Here is a 21412-nt window from a genome sequence, read left to right as displayed (position 1 = left end):
TGCGTTGAGCGCCAGAGTCAACCAGCAGCCGTCGGCCCGACAAGGAGTCTCTGATGAACAACAGCTTGCAGTCACGGCCGGCGCCCATAGCCGTTAACGAGCGCCGGCCTTGGCGTTTCCCTGAACCCTGTAATTGCAGGGTTTGCGACACCGTTTTGCTTTTGCCCCAAACCTGGCATGGTAATAACAGAGCCCGTCGTCAGGTTGGCGGCGGGCTGTCACCGCAGCCGCGGTGTCCATATAGTCGTACACAGGTGGTGGTGGGGCGGTCTGGTGGGGTAGCAGGGCATGCACAAACTGTTGCCGGTTGGCCAGGAAAACCCTGTCTGCTTCAGCAGCCAGAGAACGGTAGTCCTTGGAGGCGGCGAGAGGAGAACTGGCCAGTGCTGTGCGTACAGGTGCGGGGAGCTGCCTCAGAAAAATGTGTGTGAAAAGAAAGGCCGGATCAGCCGATCCCAGCACAGACAGCATTTTTTCCATTAACTCAGACGGTTTGCCGTCGCCGAGGCCATTCAGGGACAGTAAACGGTCTGCCTTCTCCAGCTCCGACAGTTCAAATAGTTTCAGGAGGAATGTCTTTATAGCATCGTACTTGCCAGCAGCTGGCGGAGCTTCCAACAGTGTCATTGCTCGCGCCGTTGTCGATGCGTCTAACGCCGCCACTACGTGGAAGTACCGCGTTGCATCCTGCGTTATCCCTCTCAGCTGGAACTGGGCTTCCACATGTTGAAACCACGGCCGTGGATTATGCTGCCAAAAGTCGGGTAGCTTCACAGTAGCGGTGTAAATGCTAGCGTTAGCAATAGCCATGTTGTTAGCACCGGCGTCTTCGTTGTCAGACATACTCGTATTAGTAGTTCGATCACGTCGGGGTCACCAATGTGGAGTTAGAAAACAACGAGACAGGAGACGTGAGAGTAGACGTAGTCGAGGTAGTTTACTAGCTCCAACTTTGCATGTCATACGTTCGACAACGACACTGAACTGACTGTGAACCGGAAGCGGAAGTGCATTATCTGACCCCTCGCCTCTTCCCTTAAAGGTACACCGTCCTCTTAGGTGAATGTCTCTCGATATATAGATGTGGGTCACCACAATATATATATATATATATTTTTTTTTACACACACACGTGTGTGTGTGTGCATGTTTAATATTTATGCAGGTACAACCCAACAGGCACAAAACAAATTTGGCAGCAACTGAAGGTGAAATATAAAAATAGTTCAAACGGGTAAGGTATAACTTCATTACAAACAATTGTGATGTTATTTAGCCTACCCTACCTAATTAAACAGCATACAGTGGCTACATTCAACATGTGATATCTTTAAGTAGTTAATGACATTTTCTAATAAATAAAAAAAAAAGTAAAATTTTCAGCCATCCCAACACTGCCAGTATTTAATATTGTGTATTTGAAAGCAAATCCTAAATGCCTTTAAATGCTTTTATACAATGTCACATGCCCTTTCTGGGGTGACTCTGAGCCTACTTAGGCACTGGATTCGGGCCTTGAGCATCGCAGTGGTCATTTCTACCCTGGATTGTGTCTTGCAGTTAGCCAAGTTATAACGTTGCTGCAGGCCAGGATCAGGGTAACAGGTCAGCAAATAGGGCTGGCAGGGGTACCCTCTGTCACCATCGAACTTTCCTATGATACCAGGATACAATTTAAAGTTTCAGTTGCATTAGGAGGAAACAAAATATTGTTTATAATAGGATATAGCTATATATATATATATATATATATATATATATATATTCCATTCCATCCATCCATTATCCAAACCGCTTATCCTGCTCTCAGGGTTGCAGGATGCTGGAGCCTATCCCAGCAGTCATTGGGCGGCAGGCGGGGAGACACCCTGGACAGGCCACCAGGCCATCACAGGGCATATATATAAAATCCAGTGAGTCAAGTTTACTTTGCTCCTTATTTGTTGAGCACTTTCCCTACCGTCGAGTGTTTCTTTTAACAAAGTGATATATATAAGCTCACCACTGGCAAATCTAGCACTCCGTGTACACTCATGAAAAATTCGTGAGTCATGCGTAGACCCAGGCCACATTGCTGATGATATGGGCTGCATCACATATGATCTTCACAGTGCAGAACAGTAATTAACTGCAGTAGCTGTATGTGAAATATCTTTCATTTGGAATGCTAAATGCTACAATTTAGGCCCGCTTGCACATTAATGCAATGGAAAGACTGTATTTGCATTATCTCTTTCATTTACTGAAGAAGCTGTGATAGGAATATGAGTGCCATCTATCCAGCCAATCACACCTGGAAACCCTGAAATATATCAAATTAACTGATTAGTGCTTCAAGTCTCAAAGCTTCACACTATAAAATTAATTATGGCTTAGTCTGATATCTGTAATTCTGTGGAATTCTTTGATTAGTCTTACTTGGGAACACCACAGAAGTGTACAGTAAAGGTTTCAGTACAGGAGTCACATTTCTGACAGTTGCCTTAAATATGCTCAGTCCCCAATTTATATAGAAAGCTCCCTTTGCAAAAAAAAGTGCAACACAAAGAATTCGTTCAGAACTGAGACCGTGTCCATGATGTGTCATATGAACGATGAGGGCTGAGAATATTATTCAGATAAATGATCGATTGTGCAGCAAAACAATAACGCTAAAGTACGATAAAGTACTGCACTGACTGTCTGCATTCTTGCTGCTAATACTGTACTTTATGTTTAAACTTACAGCAGATGTCTTAGTAACTTTGCATGGTCTGTCTTAGTAACTTTGCATGGTCTGTGACTTTGCATGGTCTTCTCTTAGTAACTTTGTATGGTGTGTCTTAGTAACTTTGCTTGGTCTGTCGTAGTAACTTTACATTGTCTTGTCTTAGTAACTTTGTATGAGCTTTTCTTAGTAACGTTGCATGATCTGTCTTAATAACTTTGTATGGTCTGTCTTAGTAACTTTGTATGAGCTGTCTTAGTAACTTAGTATGAGCTGTCTTAGTAACTTTGCATGGTCTATCTTAGTAACTTTGTATGGTCTGTCTTAGTAACTTTGTATGAGCTGGCTTAGTAACTTTGCATGGTCTGTCTTAGTAACTGCATGGTCTGTCTTAGTAACTTTGCATGATCTGTTTTAGTAACTTTGTATTAACTGTCTTAGTAATTTTATATGAGCTGTCTTAGTAACTTTGTATGAGCTGTCTTAGTAACTTTGCATGGTCTGTGACTTTGCATTGTCTTCTCTTAGTAACTTTGTATGGTCTGTCTTAGTAACTTTGCTTGGTCTGTCGTAGTAACTTACATTGTCTTGTCTTAGTAACTTTGTGTGGGCTTTTCTTAGTAACGTTGCATGATCTGTCTTAATAACTTTGTATGGTCTGTCTTAGTAACTTTGTATGAGCTGTCTTAGTAAGTTTGCACGGTGTGTCTTAGTAACTTTGCATGGTGTGTCTTAGTAACTTTATATAGTCTATCTTAGTAACTTTGTATGGTCTGTCTTAGTAACTTTGTATGAGGTGGCTTAGTAACTTCGCATGGTCTTGTCTTAGTAATTTTGCATGGTCTGTCTTAGTAACTTTGTATGAGCTGTCTTAGTAAGTTTGTATGGGCTTTTCTTAGTAACGTTGCATGATCTGTCTTAATAACTTTGTATGGTGTGTCTTAGTAACTTTGCATGGTGTGTCTTAGGAACTTTGCACGGTGTGTCTTAGTAACTTTGCACGGTCTGTCTTAGTAACTTTGCACGGTGTGTCTTAGTAACTTTGTATGACCTGTCTTAGTAACTTTGCCTGGTCTGAGTAACTTTGCACGGTCTGTCTTAGTAACTTTGCACGGTCTGTCTTAGTAACTTTGTATGAGCTGACTTAGTAACTTTGCACAGTGTGTCTTAGTAACTTTGTATGAGCTGTCTTAGTAACTTTGCACGATGTGTCTTAGTAACTTTGTATGAGCTATCTTAGTAACTTTGCACGGTGTATCTTAGTAACTTTGTATGAGCTGTCTTAGTAACTTTGCCTGGTCTGAGTAACTTTGCACGGTCTTTCTTAGTAACTTTGCATGGTGTGTCTTAGTAACTTTGTATGGTCTGAGTAACTTTGCATGGTGTGTCTTAGTAACTTTGTATGGTCTGAGTAACTTTGCACGGTCTGTCTTAGTAACTTTGCATGGTGTGTCTTAGTAACTTTGTATGGTCTTAGTAACTTTGTATGGTCTGAGTAACTTTGCATGGTCTGTCTTAGTAACTTTGCATGGTGTGTCTTAGTAACTTTGCACGGTGTGTCTTAGTAACTTTGCACGGTCTCGCGGTGTTTGTATGTTTACACATGTGCACTTTATGCAGTCTTGTGTAGTTTCATGTGGCTGTGTTGCTCTCGTACATAGTATTATGAAATAACGCCCTGAAGAACTTTATTTCATCTTACTGTGTACGAGCTGTATATGGTTTAAATGACAATAAAGTCTGTCATTCTTTGCTATAACGAATAATAATGATAATGATAATAGTAGTAGTAATAATAATAATGATAATAATAATAATAGTAGTAATAATGATAGTAGTAGTAATAATAATAGTTGTAGTAATAATAGTAGTAATAATAATGATAATAGTAGTAGTAGTAATGATAATAGTAGTAGTAGTAATAGTAGTAATAATAATGATAATAGTAGTTGTAATAATAATGATAATAATAATAGTAATAATAATGATAATAATAATAGTAGTAATAATAATGATAATAGTAGTAGTAGTAATAATAGTGATAATAATAGTATTAGTAATAATGATAATAATAGTAGCAATAATAGTGATAATAATTTTAGTATTAATAATAATAATGATAATAATAGTAGTAATGATAATAATAATAAGTTACTAAGACGGCTGAAAGCCAAGAAGCCCGACATCGTTATCAGGGACAGGAAGCAAAAGAGGTGCATGCTCATCGACATGACAACACCATCCAAAAAAAACCCCACCTCAGTGAAAGTCACAGAGAAGCTGACCAAGTACGAAGACCTGGAGATGAAATCAACAGGATGTGGAGAATGAAGACCGAAACAACACCGGTGGTCATCGGAGCTCTAGGACTCATGAAGAAGGGAATGGAAAAGTTCACCAACCGTATCCCAGGCAACATCAACATCCGTGCAGTCCAGGAGATCGCCCAACTCAGAACAGCCCACATATTACCACGAGTACTGTCAATCAAGTGACATCTGCCCAATAGTGCCTCAGGTCCATAGTTTGGACCCGCCTCTACAGGATGTAAAACAGGAAACGTGAAAGAAATAATAATGATAATAAAGATACGTGTGGAACTGGTCCAACTCCTTTGGTGAAGCTTGAACATCACCAACTGTAGGCTACTTTAAAGAAAACCGTGTTTTTATATTTGTAACATTTTAACGCCATATGTCATTATTTTAAAGAACAACTGTGTGACTCGTAAATTTATATTGTGTGTATTTTTTTTTTATCAAACTCAACTTTAAATGGACGTCAACCTTCAGAAGCAGAGTGTTTCTGAAAACACCAGGTTATCGCAGCACGGCCTGCCGTTGACGTAGTGACGTTATGTCTTGTTGGGTGTTAGGTGTTATGTGGAGCTCTGGGCCAAAAATGAGAGATTTTTAGTTTTACACTCTTAGTTTCTGTTTGCAGCTCCTGAATTCAGGGTTACGGATGTGAGAGCGAGGCTTTCTTTAATGTCAAATCTGTCCAACGGGCTGCAGAAATGTCAAGCAGCCAAGGTCCGTGTGTGTGTGTGTGTGTGTGTGTGTGTGTGTGTGTGTGTGTGTGTGTGTGTGTGTGTGTGTGTGTGTGTGTGTGTGTGTGTGTGTGTGTGTGTGTGTGTGTGTGTGTAACTCTCGTGTAACATTCCATGTTACACGAGACGTCTTCTGTTCAGATCTACAATGTCAGAACACTGTGGCTGTTTTATTTTCTATTGTATGTGACAGGCCTGTGTAGCGTGGTTAAAAATGTCATAACCAAAATATGTTGTATAATTACACAAAGTATCACCACATGATTGTTATTATTATTATTTTCATTGCTAACATTATTATTTTATTTTATTACATCATCAGGAAACGCTTATAGTAGCCCCTCCCTGTTGTGACCCCATTTCCTGTTAGTAGCCCCAAAACATGTTCCCCCTGACCTCTGCCTCTTTCCCGCTCTGGACATGTAGAAAGAGGTATGTGTTCATGTTTGTCTGCCCCTGTAATTTATTTTAGCCATTCCTAATGTGTCTTATGTCTAATGTGGGTCCCAATTCTTGCGTAGGCTACAGTAGGAGCTGATCTGAAGTTTCCTGAAACCCGTCCTGTTGTGTTTCTGTGCGGCAGAATACAGAGCCCATGCATGAGAGAAGCGGTCCTGCCTTTCCTGCACAACGCAACCGGAAAAGTACACCGGTCACACCTGCATCCCTTTAAGTGGATGAAAGATGTGAACGAATTTAATTTAAGTGTATGAAAGATCCGGGTTAATAGGGTCCATCTATTTATTAAACAATAAAAACTGACGGGAGAATAAAACCTCATGAAACTAAAAAAAAAACCACACTGCAGATGAGTAGACATCAGAGTATTTGTTGAATGCAAAACGAAATTATTTTTATTGTCCAGATAAAATTAAATGACAGTTAAAATAAAAAATTATTAAAAAAAACGTGAAAAATCGCATAAAGTTTTTTTGTTTTTGACCTCCATCCATCCACCCATCCATCGTGCGCACGGCGGGTGGAGTGTGCGTCGTGTCCGGAACCAGTCAGGGTTCGATGAGCGCGAGATGAGAGTTAAATAGGAGCGGGATAACAGTGGGATGAGGGGCAGACGGTGATGGGGGTGGGGGTGGGGGGAGGGTGTCTCTCCTCGGTCTTCTAAAACGGCAGCGTGTCCAGGAACAGCTGCTCTATGACGGCGGGCGGCGGCACCAAGTCCTCCAGTTTCAGGTAGAAAATCCGCTGCAAGCCCTGCACGCACAACGTGCGAAGTTCGGGAAGCTTCTCCAGGAGTTTGGACAGATGGTTCGGTCGGCAAGAGCTCCCCTCGTTTGAATTCACATTGTCCTTCAAGCACCTGACCACCGTGTTCTGCATCTCCTCCACCTTCCTGGGCTCCGTCAGGCCGTGTCTGTCTGCAGGGGCACAGTCACATCCGCATCAGTCACCACTGAAAGGCCTACGTTGTAAACAGCGTTTCACCACCACGGCTGAGCGACTCACCTGTGACCAGGGCGAGGGTGGATATGCACGAGAACGTGGACACGTCTAAATTCATTCTTTGGAGGTTCGCGGAGAATTCCACGATGCTGTCGATCCATTCCCCAAAGCCCCGCAGACACTGCAGCCTGTGCCGCACGGAGCCGTCACAGAAGATGATCTTGCCCTCCTCCGGGTTGGACCTGAAACACACGTGAGTTTAGCAGGCGGAGGGGAACACGCGCGCACGACAAGGCCGCAGGACCCCAACTACCTGTATGACAGCCGCAAGACGAAGAGCTCCAGGAAAGCGGAGTGGAACAGGAGGTCTTGGTCGTGCTTGGGGAGAGCTGGAAAACCGGGAATCTTTTGCGCCCAACCTCGGATGATCTCCATCGAGCTGGTCAGCACGTTGTAGAAATGGCGGACGTGTTCCGCGTTGTCTCCGGCCGGACTGCCAGGACTCGCCTGAAACTGAGGGGTCAACGGTGTGGTCAGTGCATGAACACAAGACAACGCTTTATTTTCCTTTTTTGTCCTGATGCAATAGTCTTTGTGTGGGATGGGTCTTTACTTTGGAGTAGTCGAGGCGCGAGGGGGACGGGTTGGACTCCACGTGCGCCCTGACGAGGGAGCTGAGGAGCGCGGCGACGGACGAGGAGTCCGGCACAGCTTTGGCTTTGGAGGGCAGACGACCACGACGACCCTTCAGACTGTCCGTCCTGACCACTGGAGTGCCAAAATATAGAAATAAGACGATGGTTAGTTTATCTATCTATCTATCTATCTATCTATCTATCTATCTATCTATCTATCTATCTATCTATCTATCTATCTATCTATCTATCTATCTATTTATTTATTTACCATTTCATGTTAAACGCATTGGTGCGTGCGTGAAAACTACCTGAGCGGATCTTAAGAGCCGAACGCAGTCTTACCCTCTTTGACCATCCCCACCGCCAGACACTTCTGGAAGCGGCAGTACTGGCATCTGTTCCTCCGGCGCTTATCCACCGGGCAGCTCTTAGCAGCCAGACACACGTACTTGGCGTTTTTCTGGACCGTGCGCTGCACAGAGAAGCAGGAATGGCAGTTTTGTTTTCTCGGCAACAGGCGACTTGTTACTTGTGGTAACAAGAGTAAGAAGTTGTTCCTTACAAGAGTAAGAAGTTGTTACTTGTTACTTGTGGTAACAAGAGTAAGAAGTTGTTACTTGTTTCTCTTGTCACCGACTTGTTACTTGTGGTAACAAGAGCAATAAGTTGCTACTTGTTACTCTTGTGGCAACGACCACTTGTTACCCGCGCCGTCTCGTATTTAATGGACTGTCCATCTGAAGTCTTTCAGTATGGAGGGTTTTTGACTTGGCACACGCAGATACACGAAACACTGAAACAGTCGTTATAATGTTACTTTGGCTGCGTCCCTGTCTCCACCCCCCCCCACACACACACACACGCACACACATAAGCACACCACCCTCTCCTGACTCTAAAATGTTGTTTAGTAAAATAAACCTCCGCAATCAGCGCCCAGGGGACGTTTTGGAGCAATCGCCATTCTGCAGACGGACGGGCCAGACGCAGGGTAAATGTGAGGTCGTGGCCAGTCATAATTTGGAGAACCCCAGGAGGGTCCACAGGAAAGAAGCAAGCGTTTTCTTTTATTCATAGCCCGTGAGTTTCCATTTTCCCGGAACGTCCTGGCTCTCGGAGTGAATCCACCAGCGGAGGAGAAACGCGCAACTGACCAACGGCAGCCTTGCAGGTGCCCTGCGCAGTGATTTAACGTTTTTTATTCATTACTTTTCTCCAAATAACAGAGGTGTTATGCAGTTAGCGATCCTACTGCCGCAGCCACTTCCGCTGATAAACTGAGCCGCAGTTGTGTTGGATTCATAAAGGCTGTGGCTGCGGTGCGTCATTATCCATCTCACGCATCATTACGCAGCCACGTGACGCCCGAGCTGAAAAGAATGAAAACTCACATTTCAGTTGTGTAGCTAAAACACACGGAGGGAGAAGAGTGAAGTGGCAGTGCAAGCGTACCTTGAAGAACCCCTTGCAGCCTTCACATGTGCGCACCCCGTAATGCTGGCAGGCGGCGTTGTCTCCGCAGACCGCGCACAGGCCCTCCGTGTTGAGAGACGGCCGGCAGGGCGGAGACGGACTCTGGTAATCCACGTAGTGATGACCGTGAGAGAGCTGCAGGTTGTGAGGAAAGCCGATTCCGGGCTGTTTGCCGAGCCCGCCGGAACCCAAAAGCCCGGGACCCTCCAAAGGCTGGTGCGCCCCGGCCACGTCCAAGTTCATGGACACTTGTAGGGAGCCGTCAAATTTCATCTGGCACGTGGAAAAGTCCTGGTTTCCGTGCTGGGCGTGTTTGAAAGAAAAAAGCGAGAACCTGGATAGTGCGCTTTTCCTGTGCGCCGTCGCAAAATAATCTTGACGAAAGCTGTACAGAGAGCCGGAGTCCTCCCACAGGTGTCCGGGAAGGCTCTGGAAATTGGAGATCTGCGCGTGAGGAGACGGAGACCTATAATAAACGGGCCCGGGCGGGGAGAGCAGTTCTTCGGGCTGGTGTGGATGAGGGTGATGCTGGTTTGACTGGTATCCACGAGCGCTAGTGTCCTCCACTTTGACGCACGACAGCTCCCCTTGAACCGGCATTTGGAAGAGACAGGGCGGCTTGATGTCGTAGCCGGAGCCGTAGCTGTCTACCAAGGCACCGAAAGCGGGGGCGGCCGTGGTGGCGGGGACCTCGCTGTTGGTGAGATCCATGCTGAATTTGACGAACTCCGGCGTGAGGAGGTCGCAGCTGCGCTCCCCGCCGGCGCCCTGCGACGCCGGGCTGGCTCCCGGAGGGGACGAGCCGCACTGCGTTTGGACGCACGGCATGGCTGCGAACACACACAGAGACACGCACAGCTCCATCACCAGGGACAACCCAAATCAGACGCACACACATGTATGTTTTGCAAATAAGAGAAAAGTGCACAAGTTCTCAGACGCATCTGCGTAAAGTTCGCCTGGACCAGATTAAATGTAGTATGCCCCGCGCGGTTTGCGCCGCCTTCATTTCCAGGAGTTGTTGTCCGTTAGTGAAGCCCGATTTTAAACAGTTCAAGCGCAACATCACCGCCGTTACATCTCGTTTTAGGCAGGCTACAGTGTGCATGGCGGAGGATACTGGCGCCACGCTGATGCTGTCAAGTCACGACCGTGTTACAGATTAATAAAAGCCTCAAAATAAGCGAATAACATTACCTCAGATCCCCATCTGGCGCAGGAAGACCCGGAACAGCATTCCCATCTTGGCAGGTGTGGTTGGTGTGGTAGAATGGAGCTGCTGCTGCTGCTGCTGCTGCTGCTGCTGCTGCCGCTGCTGTGGAGGAAGAGGAGTCCGGTCTGCAGACTGGCGTTGAATGTCACTGACAATGTGCTTTTGTTTTGCCAAAGCCGGATTACGCAGCAGCAGCAGCAGCAGCAGCAGCAGCAGCAGCAGCAGCAGCAGGGGGAGGTCACACCCGTAGAGAAGCCCCGCGGCGCCGCACTTTCAGCCCTGTGTGAGATTTTAATTCCGTGTGTCAGAACATTAATCTGAAATATAATCTCAGAGGGGCCACACGTGTAAAAGATTACTTTCTGACCCCTCTTTCACATTTGGCTTGACTTTTGTGCTGAATGTGGATATTTTGGAGACTGGTTTTGCTCGTGACGTCATCATTTGGTCCAGAAATGAGCGAATGGTATGATCAGTATATATATATATATATATATATATATATATATATATATATATATATATATATATATATATATATATATATATATATTGTTGTTAACGTGGTCTAACGTGTCGTCGCTACATCTGATGCATCGGAAAGCTTCAAACCAACGAAACCAACCAGCCCTGTAACGTTCACGAAGCACCGTAACAGTCATTATACTTCCGTTACACCTGTTGTTACTGTCCCCGTGTGAAGACCCACCCAAAGTCTGCACCACCACGGGCGTATCAGGAGCAGGTGTCTCAGTGACTGAAACACACACACACACACACACACACACACACAGCTTCAGGTCTCTAAAGGGGATGATGTGATGTGCGAGGTAATTTTTTTTATTGCGCAACACATTTCATAATTAGGTTTGAAATGTTACAGAAAAGTCTTTTAAGTTTAGACAAATCCTACGTAAACGGAAGCCATGATGTACTAAACATTTTTCACTGCATGTCTTTATGCACGCTGAATAATCCATCCATCCATTATCTGAGCCGCATATCCTGCTCTCGGGGTGGCGGGGACGCTGGAGCCTATCCCAGCAGTCACTGGGGCGGCAGGCGGGGAGACGCCCTGGACAGGCCGCCAGGCCGTCTCAATAATCCAGGTAAGAGAAAGTTGAATCACTTCATGTGTGTCCGGGTGATCTGATTCAACCTTCTCTGATCTGATTTGTTGTTACGCTTTTCTCTGTTGTTGTTTTCTGCCCCTCTTCCACATCAGCCTGTAGTGCGCGGGGGGGGGGCAGTGGAGGATGTCAGACTTGTTGTGTAACGTAACGGCACGGTGAAGCTCTCTGGGACTGCGCTGTGCTTCAGGGCGATACAAATAAAGCTTGACTGGAATGTGTAGCGTGGCATTTGTTGGACTGTTTCTGGTGTGCGGTGACGACACGTGGTGTGAAAGAAAAGTGGTGGTTCTTACGAACTGGTGGAGTTTCTTGGGGAAGTGACTCAGCGGGGGGGGGGGAGGTGCGGTTTGACGGAGGATGCGGGGAGGAAACGTTGTGGAACGTTACAATGCCGCGACGTCACCGAGAAAGACCCGCCTCCCCTGTTCGAACGCGATTGGATGAGCGAGGCGCTTCTGCAGCCTCATTGGCTCGTCGCCGTGTCGCTCGGCGCGGCTTCGCTTCCTGAATCTGCTGTCAAACACGGACGACCGCCGATGTACCCCGCTGACGCCCTGCATCACTGCCGCGAAACTACCCCGAACCAGAAACAGCCTGTAAGTGGACCAATTTCATATTTCGCCGCCTGTTCTGACACTCGTACACGTGTTTTGAGGAAATGTTCATAAGGGTTTTTGGCAGAGAGCCGAGACGCAGGTATTCATGTACGGATCTGTTGCTACGGTCTTCAGATTACCGTAAAAAATATAAAAGGTCCGCCCCGTCACTTTTAAATGAACACTTCTGTCACTTTTAAATGAAGGTTTGTGTTCAGTGTCTCCGCTGTGGTTGTGTGATTCAGTAACACGGCAATACAGCCCTTGGAGGAGACGGCGGAGGTAAAACCAGGTCTCGTTTGGGATCTTATCTTGCGGTCACGACAGGGAGGGATAGAGAATAGGCTGAAAAAATGCTTCCAGATGAACCCTGGCGTCATGGTGTTATCCTTCAGCTGATGGCAATTTTTACTTTGGAAAGAGATTAACTGTCAATTTAAGGGTAGGTAGTATGTATCCTCTACTACGGAATGGTGAAGCAATTATCTTAAAAAACCGTTAATGATTGCCCCACATCATGCTCACTATTTCCTTGTGTGTTCGCCATGTGGGAGTGGGTGTGACGTCGTTGGCCCTGCCCAAAACTGTTGAGTAAACTCAAACATTTTACTACACACACACACACACACACACACACACACAAGGACTTCCTCCTGTCGTCATTCTTAGAGAGGAGAAAAAAGAGAAAATGTCCTTAAATTGACCCCTGTATGCTGATTCACAATTAGTAGGAACAGCATGTCTCTGTCTGTGTGAGACACTGGTCACTACGCGGACCACCAAGGATGAGAGGCCTCTGTCTACCATTTACTACTTCATTTGAATAATTCAGCCACTTCACTCAGCACACGGCAAACCCAGTTGTGGAGCTCGTGGTGCTATGATAGACTGCTTTGTCTCATTAAGTTGCTGAATTGTGTTCATGAAAGGGGGCATTACCGGTGGTACATCAGTTTTCATCATTGCTGCCCGCTGTAGTGACGGAGGGCCTTTACATACTCGCCATGAGTCAGCATTCAAGGATCTACGTTAGGACCAGACCCTGTCGGGTTTTTTTTGTAAGAATCACAAATGTATAATTGTGTTTACGGGATAGCCGTCTGGTGACCATGTTAATCCTATGTGCTCATCCGCACTGAGTGTGCAAACAAACATTTTCAGAATTTAAGCCTCTGGCTGTGGCATCGTGATTTCCATGCTCATCTCATTATGTTGCACAGGGCCCACTCTGTTTGGTAAAATATGGTCTCACTTTATGGCAGTGGCTAAGCCCTGGTTATTCTGGCCATTCTGAGAGCTGCTCTGTAAAGAGTCTACTGTGATCCTGCTGAAGTTAACCAGTTGTTTGTGTAACGTGAAGAAAGCAACAATACATAGAATGGAGAAAGTTCTCTGCTGGACTGGTGGACCTTTCTGCTTGTGTGGCGGTTCACATATACACACACATGAACACACATGAACACACACACACATTCACACACACATACAATGCACATACACACACTCATGCATGCATGAACACACATACAGTACACAAACATGCACATGTTACAGCAATGCAAGCATGCACCCTCAATTTGTGTCCCTCTCACTCGTTCTCCCTCTTCGTTACTCACTCTCTCTCTCCCTCTATCTCACACACTCTTACTCACTCTCCCTCTCCCTCTATCTCACACACTCTTACTCACTCTCTCTCCCACTCTATCTCACACACACTTACTCACTCATTCTCCCTCCCCTCTATCTCACACACTCTTACTCACTCACTCTCTCTCCCCCTCTAGCTCACACACTCTTACTCACTCACTCTCTCTCCCTCCCCCTCTATCTCACACACTCTTACTCACTCACTCTCTCTCCCCCTCTATCTCACACACTTACTGTCTCTCCCTCTCTATCTCACACACTCTTACTCACTCACTCTCTCTCCCCCTCTAGCTCACACACTCTTACTCACTCTCTCTCTCTCCCCCTCTAGCTCACACACTCTTACTCACTCACTCTCCCTCCCCCTCTAGCTCACACACTCTTACTCACTCACTCTCTCTCCCCCTCTATCTCACACACTCTTGCTCACTCACTCTCTCTCTCCCTTTATCTCACACACTCTTGCTCACTCACTCTCCCCCCCCCGCTATCTCACACACTCTTACTCACTCTCTCTCCCCCTCTATCTCACCCACTCTTGCTCACTCATTCTCTCTCCCCCTCTATCTCACACACTCTTACTCACTCTCTCTCCCCCTCTATCTCACACTCTCTTACGCACTCTCTCTCTCTCCCCCTCTATCTCACACACTCATACTCTCTCTCTTTCTTGTCTGCAGCTTTCTTCTATGTGTGTGCTTTGACAGCCCCCCCCACCCCCATCACATGCTCAGCTGTCCTCAGTGAAAGTGTTATAACCCTGTTGGGGCCTGCTCTCACTTCACCACGCTGTGTTTTCACTGCAGGACAAATGGCATTCAGGAGGGCTTTGAAACAGACGGCAATCATAGGAGGTGGGACGGTAGCCACCATTTACGGCCTCTCACAGCTTGTGGAGTACAGGAAAACACAGGTAAATCTTTAAATCATGTCACCTGACTGCTTTTTATTTTAGCCGGCCAATTCATAGGTGTAAGATTGAATGGACCCTTCTGGTCCCTGTCCCATCTCAACCCCAATGGATGTGGCTTTTTTTTTTCCATCGGTTATCATCCTCTTTTGTAAGCTAGTGTCGTTCTTAACTTAGTTTGAGGAATAAAGTTCAACATTGCTATTTAGATGATTTTTTTGAATGCCATATGAAGCTCACTCAACCCGTTCAGGTAATGGGCAGGACACGGTTAGCGCTGATTCCTTTCCATAGCTGTTAGCTCTTAGCACGTATGGCTATAGTACAGAGAGCAGGGTGCGCCGCACACTTCTTCTGGACATGTCTCATCAAGACCTGGAATGTGAGTTATTTTTTTGTTGTTGTTTTTGGTTTTTTTTGCCATAATCTGAATAAGAATCTGATGTTGATAGCTTGGTGTGTTTGCACATGATAAGCAGTTTGACTATGATGAAACATGATATCATAAGGTAACTATAAATAGGCATGGGAAACATATATATGTATGTATGTGTATATATATATATATATATATATATATATATATATATATATATATATATATGGAGTGCCCTACTTAGCTTGCTGCCACCGCGATCCGACCCCAGAGAAGTGGCTGATGATGAGGTGATATATATATATATATATATGTATCGTGTAAATAGTGGATAAACAGTCATAAGCAGTCCATGTACACAAAAGGTCTAAATAGTCAGTTTACACTATAACGTATTTACATTCTGAGTACATTGCATTGACAAGAAAAATATTCAAGGGCGTATTGTCTACTCTCCTTCATTTCTTGACAAATTGATATAACCATGGTGTGTCTATGAAACACATCTGTGACGTTTCCTTTTTTCTTTTTTTACACCAAAGGTTGCTTGATTTCACCAACAGTCATTTGGTTTCCAGTGATTCACACCTGCTTCCACTGAAACAGGCGTTAGTTAGCGAGTCATCAGCTTCTACTCCACTTCATTGCTCGCCTCACCTTCCTTGACAGAAACAGTGGCTGCCCAATCAGAGGCTACCTTGCACGTGACATGGGCAGCCTTATGCAAAGTCCAGGTCAATTGTTCCCGGTGTGACATCACTTCAGGGGACAATTCTGATTGGCTTGTTGAAATGGTACTATTTGTTCCTGTGAAACAGAAATGTTATTTAAGTGCTGTTAATCAGTGAAAATGGCAACAGCAAAATCCACCCCACGAGTAGACAAATCATGATTTCCATATTACCCACAGATCTTCATAAAATTGGTCTGTGGGCAGGAATTCTATTACAGTATAATATAGATGTAAATACTGACTATAGAGCCTGTACCATGGGTGTGGGTTTGAGTTCAGATAATTGAATAAACACTGGTTGGAGATGTCTACAGATTGTATGATAAGAGGTTTGTGGGCGAGGGTATTTGAGTTCAGATACTGATAGTACTGATAGGAGTCACCGTTTAAATCACTTGTACCATTAAACATCCTGGTCTGTTGGGTTCATCTGCTGCTTACCTGATGGTGTGGGCATAAATGAGGAATCCCTGTTTTCAGGTGGGGTCTGCTGCTCGCTAATTCACATGCGAGCACCACATGAAAATAAATAATCTGGTCATAATGAAGGGCGGCATGGTGGCCAAGTGGTTAACGCTATCACCTCACAGCAAAAAGGTCCTGGGTTTGATTCCCTGTGGTCCCAGGTCCTGTCTGTGTGGAGTTTACATGTTCTCCTGTGTCTGCGTGGGTTTCCTCCGGGAGCTCTGGTTTCCTCCCACCATCAAATGTAAGTCAGGTGAATGGGAGATACTAAATTGCCCCTAGGTGTGCACGTGTCTGTCAGTGTGTCTGCCCTGTGATGGACTGGAGACCTGTCCACCTTCCACCCAATGAGCTCTGGGATAGGCTCCAGCACCCCGCGACCCACTTAGGTTCAGCGGCTTGGAAAATGAATGAATGAATGGTCATAATGAAGCCAAATGCATTTCCAAGCTGTTCACGGACCAAACAGAAAAAATAAAGTTCAGTAGTGAAACTCGGAAGTGAATCTTATTGGCTTTGGAAAGATTTTTCACTTTGCCCTTCCCATTCTGTCAAGTTTCATCTAATGCCCGACCAGAAGTTAGAATGGAGAACAGAGAGTGAACTCACCAGCCAGTCAAGATTTACGTGGTGTTAATGTCCAGCAACATGAGCTGGTTAGACAAACTTTCAGACTGGAGACAAACCACCGTTTGTCTGAAGAATGACAGACATTGGGCTCTTCCTGCAGTTATGGAGGCACTGAAGAACATCACCATAAGTACAGGAATAGCCCAGCGTCTTGTCCACATTTGGGGATGGATTTACAGCTGTGTTTCTCCTGACCTACTACTTAAGCAATACTATTATTAGTTGCTATACACCATGCTTTACGTGACACTTGACACTTTTCTCCTAATGTTTGTTTTGTGTCCCGGTACGCTCGGGTCATCTCCATCTACGCCTCCTCCACCAAGCATGGATTGGTAAGATGAAAAAGTCCAACCTGATGAACTGTGATCTCTCCAACAACAAGGAGTAATCATGCATGCCACTAATTCTAGAACAAGTAGCACTAATGAGTTAAATGTCAATTTCTTCTCAAGGGCACCCGGCTTGTTGTCAAGACTGCAGCAGCTTGGGTGTTAGCATGGGCCGCTCAGCGCCGTCTGTCCTCTTATAGCATGATTGCGGGGCAACACTTGCACTTAATTTCACCGAGGTGTGCGTCTGCCTCAGAAATAGACAGTGATTATACTCTCTTCTTGTTTGCGGTTACAGATCTAAATTACAAGCATCCCTTGTGCTATTTGACTTGCAAATGGCATGTTGGAATCAAAACAGCTTGATGCAATCATTTATTTCCCACTGACAAACGGAGACCTGAGTAAATATGCCATTAGAGCTGACATCGTTGTCTTCTCGTGTCCTTACATTGAAGAGGAGTTGTGATTTGATGAAGACGCCGTCCAAAACTTTGATGTTTTTGCAAATCAAAAAGTCCAGGTCACTGTCATGGTCAAATTTAGTTTTGGGGTGTGTGGGTTTCGTGGCGGTCTATTCTGTTGCCTACCAACACAGGGATCACCGGTTCGAATCCCCATGTTACCTCTGGCTTGGTCAGGTGTCCCTACAGACACAATTGGCCGTGTCTGTGGGTGGGAAGCCAGATGTGGGTATGTGTCCTGGTCGCTGCACTAGTGCCTTCTCCAGACGGTCGGGGCACCTGTTCGGGGGGCGGGGGGGAGCTGGGGGGAATAGCATGATCCTCCCACGTGCTACGCCCCCCTGGTGAAACTCCTCACTGTCGGGTGAAAAGAAGCGGCTGGTGACTCCACATGTATGGGAGGAGTCATGTGGTAGTCTGCAGCCCTCCCTGGATCAGCAGAGGGGGTGGAGCAGAGACCAGGATGGCTCGGAAGAGTGGGGTAATTGGCCAAGTACAATTGGGGAGAAAAACGGGGGGAAAAAAAAGTTTTAGTTGTTGTGTGGGTTTTACAGGTGGTTGAACATCAGTTTTCTTCCTCCACCTTCAGTCAAACTCTTCTCGTCTCTCATCACATCAGCATCTAACACCTGTTTCTAGATGTAGTAATAACACTTAGGTATTTGAAGGCATCATAAATTGCAGCCAATAATCCTGTTGGTAGAGACACAGTCAAGCCAAGCTGGTGATTCCTACAAGTCTTGTGGGAACCAGGAAGCTGGGTGGCAATCTGTCCTGCCATCTCCTGTCGTTGGTTTGATCACATGGTCTTTCTTCTCTTACTTCTGAGACAGTAGGTGTAGTATAAAAGCTCAAACACCCAGCAGTGTGGTCTTACTGGAATTATTGGTAAAATGGTGGTGCAACTGGGTACACCATGTTGGCATCACTGCTCTACCCATAATCCCAGCAAGGGACCTCAGTTCCTGTCTTTATTTTATGATGAACACGTGGTGATTTCTGTGTTTAAGCATGATGTGAAATCAGTGAGAGTAAATCAGACAGTCTGAACCCATTGTTGTGTTTCCGGGGGTCAGTTGGCTAACACTGCTTGTGTGTGTGTGTGTGTGTGTGTGTGTGTGTGTGTGTGTGTGTTCATATGCTGCTTGATTAATTATATGTGTGTGGTGTTCTCCAGGCACGGTTGGCTCATGTCGCTGCAGAAGCGGACCTGAAGGTCCCGTACGCGAGTGAGCTCCCAACGCGACAGGCTCAGCTAGCATCCCTCAGAAACACACAAGAGTTTGACGTCCTGGTTGTCGGAGGTGGCGCCACGGGAGCAGGATGTGCCTTAGAGGCTGTCACACGCAGTAAGCCTATTGTGACACTATTTGCTTGTAAAATGCCATTTTATTCAGTCTTGAAATGCTACACCTATACTACAGATAATAGACCTGACATTAATCCAGTGTGTGATTCAGCCATTTTCCTGGTCAAGGGTCCCCTGGTGTTCTGTGTAGTTATGATGCTCTATTTGAAAACACTGACTCCTTTTTTTTCTGGGAAAATTCCTTAAATCCCTTAAATCAAAATCATTCAACCCCCACTGCAAATTAGGTTTATTGGCAAAATTTACAAACTGTCAGCTGTTTGCAATAAATCAAACGAACAATTTAAATAGCTCAACACAGCTATTATTACAAGTGGTTTCTCCAAATTCAACGCAAAATGCCACTTTTAATGACTGCTGCAGTCTCAAAATTATTCAACCCCTTCATGACAAGCATCTTTAGTACTTAGTAGAGCACATTTTTGCTGTTATGATCTGCTGAAAACGTGATGCATAGCCAGACACCAGCTTCTGGCAGCGTTCCTGAGGAATCTCAGCCCATTCCTCATGGGCAATGGCATCCAGTTCGCTAATATTCTCGGGTTTGCGTGCTGCAACCACCTTCTTCAAATACCACCAGAGATTTTTATGGGGTTCAAGTCAGGCGACTGTGACGGCCACTCTAGAATCTTCCAGGACTTCTTCTGAAACCAAGCCTTGGTTGACTTTGAGATATGCTTGGGATCATTGCCCTGTTGGAAGGTCCAATGACGCCCAAACTTCAGCTTCCTCACAGACGGCATGACGTTTTCTCCTAGGATTTCCTGATACTTGATTCAATCCATCTTGCCCTCCACACGCCGCAGGTTTCCAGTGCCAGAGGAAGCAAAGCAGCCCCAGAGCATCACCGAGCCACCGCCATGCTTCACTGTAGGCGGGGTGTTCTTTTCAGCGTATGCTTCATTCTTCCTCCTGCAGACGTACCGCTGATCCATAGGCTCGAAAAGTTCCAGTTTTGTTTCATCGCTCCACAGAACAGAGTCCCAAAACCTCTTTGGCTTATTTATATGGTTTTGAGCATATTGGAGCCGACTTTTCTTGTGCTTTTGGGTCAGTAGTGGTGTACGTTTAGGAGTTCAGGCATGGAGCCCTTTAGCGTTTAGTATGCGCCTTACTGTGCAAACTGCAACCTCAGTGACTGCTGCCACCAAGTCTTGCTGCAGGTCTTTTGCAGTCACTCGTGGATTTTTGAACACCTGCCTCCTCAGGAATCTGGTGGCAGCCGTTAATAGCTTCCTCTTTCTGCCACGTCCAGGTAGTGTAGCCACTGTTCCTTTAACTTTGAACTTGCGAACTATGCCTCCAACTGTATCTCTAGGAACAGTCAGTGCCTTTGCTATCTTTTTGTGTCCTTTTCCTTGTTTGTGCAAGGCAATGATCTCTTCTCTTAACTTTTTGGACAATTCTCTTGACTTAGCCATATTTCAAACATGTAATCAAACGTCACCGTCAACAAATCCCTCGCCAGTCCCAATTATTTGATGTGTTCTATCTCAAGCACACCTGATGCAATTAATGAAGTCCTTGATTAGTTGCATCAGATGTGCTTGAGACAACACCTGATTTGCAAATGTGTGCTCTTATGAGGGATTCTATTCAGGGGGTTGAATAATTTTGAGACTGCAGTAGTCATTAAAAGTAACATTTTGTGTTGAATTTGGATAAAAACCTTGTAATATTAGTTTTATTGAACTATTGAAACTGTTATTGTGTAATTTGCTTATCGCAAATAGCTGAAAAATGTTACATTTTGACAATAAACCTAATATGCAATGGGGGTTGAATAATTTTGATTGCAAACTGTATATATATATATATATATATATACACTACCATTCAAAAGTTTGGGATCACCCAAACAATTTTGTGTTTTCCATGAAAAGTCACACTTAGTCACCACCATATGTTGTGAAATGAATAGAAAATAGAGTCAAGACATTGACAAGGTTAGAAATAATGATTTGTATTTGAAATAAGATTTTTTTTACATCAAACTTTGCTTTCGTCAAAGAATCCTCCATTTGCAGCAATTACAGCATTGCAGACCTTTGGCATTCTAGCTGTTAATTTGTTGAGGTAATCTGGAGAAATTGCACCCCACGCTTCCAGAAGCAGCTCCCACAAGTTGGATTGGTTGGATGGGCACTTCTTGGGTACCATACGGTCAAGCTGCTCCCACAACAGCTCAATGGGGTTCAGATCTGGTGACTGCGCTGGCCACTCCATTACCGATAGAATACCAGCTGCCTGCTTCTGCTCTAAATAGTTCTTGCACA

The 21412-nt window shown here is 45.2% G+C and overlaps 2 protein-coding genes across 2 annotated transcripts in view; one reads left to right on the top strand and one right to left on the bottom strand.

The window, feature by feature from the left end:
- Nucleotides 1-6875: 6875 nt before the first annotated feature.
- On the bottom strand, nucleotides 6876-10096 carry LOC130131557 (nuclear receptor subfamily 4 group A member 2-like). Its single transcript, XM_056301293.1, has 6 exons — nucleotides 9248-10096; nucleotides 8138-8267; nucleotides 7771-7925; nucleotides 7471-7670; nucleotides 7221-7399; nucleotides 6876-7132 (listed from the first exon to the last, which is right to left on the bottom strand). Exons 1-6 carry the CDS (start codon nucleotides 10094-10096, stop codon nucleotides 6876-6878), a joined length of 1770 nt encoding a protein of 589 aa, XP_056157268.1.
- Nucleotides 10097-12117: 2021 nt separating this feature from the next.
- LOC130131326 (glycerol-3-phosphate dehydrogenase, mitochondrial-like) overlaps nucleotides 12118-21412 on the top strand; it is a 39692-nt gene continuing 30397 nt past the window's right edge. The window contains exons 1-3 of the mRNA XM_056300980.1: nucleotides 12118-12210; nucleotides 14664-14770; nucleotides 18945-19116. Of these exons, the coding sequence (XP_056156955.1) occupies nucleotides 14669-14770; nucleotides 18945-19116 (274 nt within the window). The 5' untranslated portion in view covers nucleotides 12118-12210; nucleotides 14664-14668. The remainder of the gene's footprint in view (nucleotides 12211-14663; nucleotides 14771-18944; nucleotides 19117-21412) is intronic.

The sequence above is a fragment of the Lampris incognitus genome, chromosome 21 (genome assembly GCF_029633865.1).
Source record: "Lampris incognitus isolate fLamInc1 chromosome 21, fLamInc1.hap2, whole genome shotgun sequence".
In the NCBI taxonomy this organism is placed as follows: Eukaryota; Metazoa; Chordata; class Actinopteri; order Lampriformes; family Lampridae; genus Lampris; species Lampris incognitus.
This window is presented reverse-complemented; position numbering and strand designations above follow the sequence as displayed.

Bases quoted from the DNA above. Each gene is read 5' to 3' on its own strand.
- LOC130131557 (XM_056301293.1), bottom strand. From the start codon at position 10,096: ATGCCGTGCGTCCAAACGCAGTGCGGCTCGTCCCCTCCGGGAGCCAGC. The intron at 7,671-7,770 runs GTAAAGACCCAT...TTGACCCCTCAG, and splicing joins CGCGCCTCGACTACTCCAAA to TTTCAGGCGAGTCCTGGCAG. The intron at 7,400-7,470 runs GTAGTTGGGGTC...CGTGTGTTTCAG, and splicing joins GTCTTGCGGCTGTCATACAG to GTCCAACCCGGAGGAGGGCA.